This window comes from Arachis ipaensis, chromosome B10 (genome assembly GCF_059453495.1).
Source record: "Arachis ipaensis isolate K30076 ecotype BB chromosome B10, ASM5945349v1, whole genome shotgun sequence".
Classification (NCBI taxonomy): Eukaryota; Viridiplantae; Streptophyta; class Magnoliopsida; order Fabales; family Fabaceae; genus Arachis; species Arachis ipaensis.
The window spans coordinates 12,795,005-12,803,846 of NC_142435.1; the positions used below are offsets into that span (position 1 = coordinate 12,795,005).

At 33.2% G+C, this 8,842-nt stretch overlaps 1 protein-coding gene across 1 annotated transcript; it reads left to right on the forward strand.

Annotated features, from left to right (window-relative positions):
• Positions 1-5,075: 5,075 nt before the first annotated feature.
• On the forward strand, positions 5,076-8,089 carry LOC107620144 (pentatricopeptide repeat-containing protein At1g74600, chloroplastic-like). Its single transcript, XM_088506151.1, has one exon. The coding sequence runs from the start codon at positions 5,210-5,212 to the stop codon at positions 7,934-7,936; it is 2,727 nt and encodes a 908-aa protein (XP_088362277.1). The 5' UTR covers positions 5,076-5,209; the 3' UTR covers positions 7,937-8,089.
• The last annotated feature ends 753 nt before the right edge of the window (positions 8,090-8,842 follow it).

The following is an 8,842-nucleotide window of genomic DNA, read 5'->3' on the forward strand; positions in this document are numbered from 1 at the left end:
TTTGTATTGTAGGTGGTGTCGAATGAAATGACGTCTCCGAAATACTCAAAGGCGGCTCTGCTTCTTGCATCGGCCCAAAAAGCCAGCTTAATCGATTGATCCTCTTCGAGTTGGAGCTCAAAAAAGAAATTATGATTCTTCTCTTTCATTCTTAACAAATATTTCCCGAATTCCTTTGCATCTTCTTGTTCGGAAACATTCCGCACTTCCCTTGTAATGTAATTCTTCACGTCCTTTTCGATAAAATTTAACTCGCGATGACCCCCGGCAGCCGCAATAAATGATTGGTATGTTTTGCTTGGTCTGATACTGGTCTCCTCGTTATTCTCTATTGTACGACGAATGGACATGCTTAGTTCCCTGTGCTGTTTGAGCATCTCTGCTTTGCTTGGACAGCAGGGGTGTGAATGATCGAGCACAACCTTTGAAATAATCCAAGCACCGACATTCTTCAATGTGTGTATATAAATTCTTGCAGGACAGTTTAAACCGGCTGTAGGATTGGTCTTCTCGGTCGGAGATATTTTAGATTTCCATTTTCCCTCTCTGCTACATGTAATCAGTTGATTCTTAATCTCGTTTCCCTTCCTATTTGTGCACCAAACTCTTGTAGAGAAACCTGCAGCCTTGGCGTAGTTCCTGTAAAATTTTCCAGCATCTTCAAGGGTGGTAAAGGTCATTCCAACCTTCGGAACAAGCTCGTCATCAACAACCGAGAGAGGCTGCACAATACACCGTGTCAGAAACTGTGAATACACCCATAGATATGATTCAAATACACCCAATCATGCCTAATATGATACAGCCGAACTGCAACAACTCAACTACACAATGACCTTTAAAGCCATAAACTGTAAATACACAAGCTGCAGAATACACCATGTCAAAAACTAAAAACACACCCAATCATGTCTGATATAATACACCTGAACAACAACAACTCAATTAAAAATAACAAAACCAGTAGTGTAGATACACCCACACTTCTAGCAAAAATACACCCAAAAAAAGACCTGATCTACACCCGAGCGTCTGCTATAAATTCCAGGTAATTAATCACAACTAATACATTGAATCGACAGATTCATGTTAACGTGTTAGTTTAACAGTCAATGTTCAGCAATTTTTCAACTACACAATGCTATACAAATTACTGAAAGAAAATTCATTATGTAAATCAAACCTCAGGAACTTCGTTAGATTCAAATTTATAATCCACTTCGCCTGGATTCAGCTGAGAATCTGAGGTGGAATGATCCATTATCTTCAAAACGAGTTCAAACTTTGATTTCAGAAAATAACAAATCAAAATAGAAAACGAAGCTCGAGTTGCAGAGAGAGAAAAAAGTAACGTAAACGAAGAACATACCAGTGAGAAAGGGAGAGGAAAAGAACGATGGAGAAGAACGAGGGAAGACGCGCGAGAAGAAGAACAACCAAATCTCAAAATAACGAAAACGAAGAAGGAAACAAATATTTTAAATTTGGTAGTTAGATATACGCGGGATCTTATATAGCGCGTGTAATCAACGTATGTGGAGCAGCGCGTATTTTCGTTTTATTGTTTAATGAGCTTGTAAAGCATACAAGCCCTAATAGCTTGTATGCAGAGCTTTTCCGAAATTATATATACATAATAATCCTTATATCCTTTACTCAATTAATAGAATAAATCAATTATCATATCAAAAAAAAAAAATAGATACAGTAAAATATATATATGCGCGGGCAATAATATATATATACACGCAATCATATTAAACCCACACCAAAAGGTTTAATAAAGCCATACATGTATGCACAGTAACACACCCATAGTAAACGTATGTGTATAAAGAATTACAATACGGAATATTTGCATTAAAAAAAATAATCCTGTGTTCGTGCCTCAGTACCATATATATATATAACGCACGCATACATATATATATCTCTCGATAGAAAGAATGATACAAAAAAAACTGATATTTTTTATGACTAAATTATGGATAGCTCTGATACTACTTGTTAGAATAAATAATTTTATTAACTCAGATCATCCATATTAAATCATCAAAAATATATCATATCATAATGCGGAAGCGTACCTGAATTCATAAACATGAATCATACGATCGGAAGAGTTTAGATCTTGTGGTTCTTTCGATCTTCCTCAACCAGAGCCTTCTGTATTCTTAGGAGGCTGAACTGCAACTCTTTTGATGGGGAAAGAGTAACAAAGGCGGCTTTGGCATATATTGGGGACCGAAACCCTGAAAGTCTATTTATATTTGAACATGGCACCCATTAAACCCTTAAGCCCAAATAAAATAGTATCTAAAACCCAAAAGATAATATATCTAAAATCCAAAAAGATAATTATCTAAGGAACAAAAGATAATATCCGGTTTTATTCTCATTTAATTCCAAATCAAAAGTAATAATGACTTATTCAATTAGCATTTAAAACAATAAATGAGATCATCATTATATAAGTCATTTAATTTGAAATAACATAATTTGTTATTATAATTAATATATGTATTGCCCACAAATAAGTTAGGAAATCAAATAATTTCCTAACATAGAGTACTAAAAAAAATAAAAAGATCAATAATATTTGTTATATGAATAAAAAATATAATAAAAATAAGTAAAAAATTATATAAACAAAGCCAAATAAAAATAAAAAAGATTTCATAAAAAATATATATAAAAAAAATAGTATAGTAAATGATAAAAAAATTCATATAAACTAAGAAGTGATAAGAATAATAAAAATATAACATGCATGAAAAATCAGAATGCTAAAAAATAATATAAAAAATATTTATCATATAAATAAAAGAAATATAATAAAAATATAAAAATTAAAATATGAAAGAGAGTACTAAAATAAAAAATAAAATAAAATATTTACTTTAGTAATGATTGAAACAAATTTTTAAGTTATTGATGAAAAGAAGGACTACAAAAAAAACTGTTGTAAAAGTAGATTGTTAATAAGATTGGGCACCGGATTCGATGGTCCCAGAACGTTTGGACCATTAAATGGTCTCAGAACAAAATATATTTTTTAAGTTTTTTTAATAACTGCTAAATAGTCTTTATCTAATTTTAGTTACAAATTAATCCCATATATTTTATTTAATCATAAAAACTATTTTTTATTTTATAAATTATTATTTTATCATTAATCTATTATGTTTATTAACAATAACATTGATCGTAATAAACTTTTTGGCTATTCCAATCGATTAAAAGATTATATTTGATCTGTGACGTTCATCCAGGACTGTGAAATCGTGTTTCTTTGAAAATCAATCGATTGGATTATCAAAACAATCGATTGAATTTCAAGTTTCTCATAACTCAGTCGATTGGACTACAGGTTGTTATCACAAAACAATCGATTGAAAATTGCAAGGCAGCATGGTTTTCGCAAAAATCAATTGATTGGTCATATTACCCAATCGATTGAACGATGACTAAAATGTGGATTTTTTATAATTCAATCGATTATTTATACTACCCAATAGATTGAATGCTTCAAAACAACCTGAGATCTCACAATTCAATCGATTGGTTGTGTTACCCAATCGATTGAATTCATCAAAACAATATGGATTTGCCGAATTCAATCGATTAATTGTGCTACCCAATCGATTAAAGTGTGTACTACGCCTATTTCAATTTTGTTATCGTTTTTATAAATTATTATCTTATTATTCATTTATCTTATCTTTCAAATTCTATCTTCAATTTTTAAGGTTTTATTTTTATTTAGACACTCTAATCTTAACTTTTCTTCAGTGCTACTCTTTCACATTCATTTGAAGAAAGAATAAGATTACAGTATCTAAATCAAAATAAAATCTTAAAAATTGAAGATAGAATTTTAAAGATAAGATAGATGAATAATAAGACAATAAGTTATAAAAACGATAACAAAATTGAAATAGGCGTAGTACACACTTCAATCGATTGGGTAGCACAACCAATCGATTGTGTAACACAATCAATCGATTGAATTGTGAGACCTCAGGTTGTTTTGAAGCATTTAATCGATTGGGTAGTATAAGCAATCGATTGAATTATTAAAAACCCACATTTTAGTCATCGTTCAATCGATTGGGTAATATGACCAATCGATTGATTTTTGCGAAAACCATGCTGCCTTGCAATTTTCAATCGATTGTTTTGTGATAATAACCTGCAGTCCAATCGATTGAGTTATGGGAAACCTGAAATTCAATCGATTGTTTTGATAATCCAATCAATTGATTTTCAAAGAAACACGATTTCACAGCCCTGGACGAACATCACGGATCAAATATAATCTTTTAATCGATTGGAATTGCCAAAAAGTTTATTACGATCAATGGAAGATCTAATTCGTTATTGTTTTTGTTTTTTATTGTTAATAAACATAATAGATTAATGATAAAATAATAATTTATAAAATAAAAAATAGTTTTTATGATTTAATAAAATATATGGGATTAATTTGTAATTAAAATTAGATAAGGACTATTTAGCAGTTATTAAAAAAATTTAAAAAACATGCTTTGTTCTAAGACTATTTAATAGTCCAAACGTTTTGAGACCATCAAATCCTTTGTCATAAGATTAATAGGAAAGAAATAAATTTCTCACATAATTTTTTAGTAGTAACAAAACCACCGCCAACATAAATTCAGAAATTACAACTTTTAACTTACTATTTTTAGAAGTGAAATCACCTCTACTTTTAAAAGATAAAAAAAATTGTCAAACATAAAAATAAAGCAGTCAAAATATGTTTTAATTCAAACTTGTTTCTTTTTTCCCTAAGACAAAACCAAACAAGCCTTAAAACTTTAGTTTTGACCTAGAGCGCTTAAATATTTAAATAAAAATACTTTATTAAATATTAAATTGTAAAAAACAAATTAAGTACATATTTGTTATTGTATTCTTATTAAATTTAAAAAAAAAATTAAGTATCGTAGATTGTCGAAAAACATGTTTAATATTTAAAAGTACCTGATTTAAAAAAAATATTTTTTCAAAAAAGAAATTGATCTACAGTTCTAAACAAACATTATCTCAAAAAGCTTTGCAACTTTGGAAAACCAGAACAATATGCAAGTCTTTTTGTTTTGCTTTGTCGCAATTCCTCTTCGTCTGCACATTAGCACGAATTTTCAATGCAAATCAAATAATGCATTCAGTACACTCAATTTTCTAGATGAGAGTGGTAATGATGGTAGCATTATCTGCCCCTCGTATGATTCTTATGAATTCTCTACTTACTCAAAGCTTCCACAAAACAAGCTCACGACTTGCTTGCCAATTCACCACTTCGCTCGGTTTCATTGAAAGCCCATTTGTTCGTTATGTTAAACATGAAGACAATTATAATTTTTCAAGTCCTTTTGAGTCCCTACCTGCTTACAAGAATTCAGGTCAGCACACTGCTTGGAACTCAAAATTCATGCATGCCCATTTGATTAAAACTTGTGATTTGCAGTCTGATATCTTCGCTGTGAATTCTTTGCTTGATTTTCACTGCAAATCTGCTGACATGGTTGTTGCCCGCAAGCTGTTTGATTCAATTCCTATTCCAAATGATGTTTCGTGGAACATCATGATATCTGGTTATAGGCATAATTCAATGTTTGAGAATTCGTGGGAGATGTTTAGTAGGATGCATTCGGTTGGTGCCGATCCTAATGAGTTTAGCTATTGGAGTGTTCTTTCGGCTTGTGATGCTCTGCAAGGTCCTTTATTTGGTGAGCAAGTTTTTTCACTTGTTTTGAAAAATGGGTTCCTTTCCAGTGGTTTTGTTCAGACTCAAATGTTACAAACGTTTTCCAAATTCCATGGCTTTAAGGAGGCTCTTAGGTTTTTTAATTATCTTTCATGCACTAATGTGGCATGTTGGAATACTATTATTTCTGGGGCAGTTAAAACTGGAGAAAGCTGCGTTGCTTTGAATTTGTTTCGCCAAATGTTGCGAGCATATCTGATGCCAAATAGTTATACATTTCCAAGCGTCTTAACAGCATGTTGTATCCTTAAAGATATGCAGATGGGTAAAGTTGTTCATGGTTGTGTTGTCAAATGTTGTGCAACTGATATCTTTGTCAAGACTGCTATTGTTGATTTTTATGCCAAATTTAGGTGTATGGATGAAGCTTTTAGAGAATTCTCACATATGTCAGTCCATAATGTGGTTTCTTGGACTGCAATAATTTCTGGGTTTGTGCAAGACAATGATATTTTTTCTGCATTAAAGCTTTTCAAAGATATGAGGCAAATAGGGCAGGAGATAAATAGCTATACCCTTACGAGTGTGCTTTCTGCATGTGCAAAACCTGGGATGATTGATCTGGCAGTCCAAATTCATTCCCTGATATTAAAATTAGGGTTCTATTTGTACCTTAATGTTGGGGCTGCTTTGATCAACATGTATGCAAAAATGGGAGAAGTTGAACTATCAGAATTAGCCTTCAATGAGATGGAAAATAAGAAGGATCAGAGCACATGGGCAGCCATCCTGTCATCTTTTGCACAGAACCAAAAGTCTAGGAGGGTGGTTGAGTTATTCCGGGTAATGTTAAGAGAAGGAGTGAAACCTAATGAGTATTGTATTAGTAGTGTGTTAAGTATTATTAGCTGCTTAACTTTAGTGACACAGATGCATAGTTACACTTTAAGGTCTGGGTTCGTGACTGAAGCTTCGGTCGGCTGTTCCCTTTTCACAATATATTCAAAGTGTGGCAATTTGGAGGAGTCTTATAAAGTTTTTCTGCAAGTTCCGGTAAAAGACAATGTCTCGTGGACCTCCATGATTTCTGGTTTGGCAGAGCATGGATATGCAGAGCAAGCTCTTCAGCTGTTTAGAGATATGATATATCAAAAAATTCTCCCCGATCATGTGGTCTTAATACCAACTCTATCTGCTTGTTCCACTCTTCAGTCCTTGCAGATGGGTAAAGAAATTCATGGTTATGCTTTTCGTTTAGGAATAGGAAAAAACTCAGCCTTTTGTGGAGCATTGGTAAATATGTATTCAAAGTGTGGAAGCTTGAATTTGGCAAGGACAGTGTTTGATATGCTACCCGAAAAGGATGCATTTGCATGCTCTTCGATGGTTGCAGGATATGCCCAAAGGGGCCTAATTGAAAAGGCATTTTTGTTATTCCGTGAGATGCTCTTCGCTGATGTATCAGTGGACTCTTCCGTAATTTCATCCATTCTCGGAGCTGCTGCAATTTCGTATCAATCAGAAATCGGAACTCAATTGCATGCCTACGTCCAAAAATTGGGTTTACAAGCAAATGTTTATATTGGAAGTTCGCTAATGACAATGTATTCAAAATGTGGAAGTATTTTAGAATGCCAAAAGGCGTTTGATGATGCTGAGAAGCCAGATGTAATAGGTTGGACATCCATGATTGTGAGCTATGCTTATCATGGTAAAGGCGTAGAGGCCTTAGAAGCTTATGAACTAATGAGAAAAGATGGAGTAAAACCTGATGCAGTAACATTTGTTGGGATTCTATCAGCTTGTAGCCATAGTGGGCTGGTTGAGGAAGCCTTCTTCTATCTTAATTCAATGCTCAAAGACTACGGCATTACACCTGGTCATCGACATTACACTTGTATTGTCGATGTGCTAGGCCGATCCGGCAGAGTCCGAGAGGCTGAAAGTTTCATAAATGAGATGCCTATTGAAGCTGATGCTTTAATATGGGAAACTCTGCTTGCTGCTTGCAAAGTCCATGGTGATTTTGAGCTTGGAAAGGTAGCAGCCAAAAAGGTTATGGAGTTCATATCAAGTGATGCTGGAGCTTATGTTTGTCTCTCTAATATTTGCGCAGATGTAGGACAGTGGGAAGAAGTGGCCAAGATTAGGAGCTCGTTGAATTGGACTGGGATGAAGAAAGAGTCTGGTTGGAGCCTCATGTGAAGTGTAATAGTGACATAATTTTGTTCCAGTATCTCTAGAAAAGGATAAAGAAGTCCAAGGATAAAGAAGTCTTTGACTTTTTGTTTCGTAAATATTTTTGTCGTTGACGATTTAAAAATACTTTTAAATCCCTGATCTCTTTAAAAATTGGACATATGAGTCCCTCCGTTTATATGAGTCCGTCAGACCCAACAAAAAAATCTGATGTGGCTCCCGTTGTGCTGACCTAGTCGTTACGGATGCACACGTAGAGAGAACCTTTTCAAAACGGGACAAATAAGACCACCTTGGTAGCTTTGCGACTCACTTCAAACTTCTTATGTTTGTTGTCACCTATCAACTATGCACACCACTCGAGAAAAGGTGATAGAGGCCAATCACAATATTTTCTTTACTGGAAGAACTAAAATAGCAAATGAGAAAGAAAAAAAATGAGCAAATTGATACAAAATTATAAATGAGCTTTTCAACTTAGACAAAACCAATAGAACTCAATTTTCTGATATCATTTGATTTAGATTCAAAAGTAGTTTTCTTTTTTTTTTTTTTTATATCAAACCATCTGTGGACAAAATAAATATATACCGTATCTTCCAAGTATCTCTCAGAGTTTGATTCTTACGAATCAAGTGTTGTTCATACCATACTGATCTTAAAAAATGCTTTATTTTTTCTTTCATCACTTTTGTAGCTTGCATTATTTGTGTGTCATGTTCTTGATGCTTATATCGTGAAGATCTACGTAATATTTTGTTATTAATGTTATTTTATCTTTGCAAGGAAGACTCTGGATTCGTTCCCCTATTAGTGTATGGGTTATTTGGTTCTTCTCGACAACTTGCGATTGGTCTAGTCGCATTGGTTTCTCTCTTATGCTCCAATGTGCTAAGTAGCATAGCTAATCCA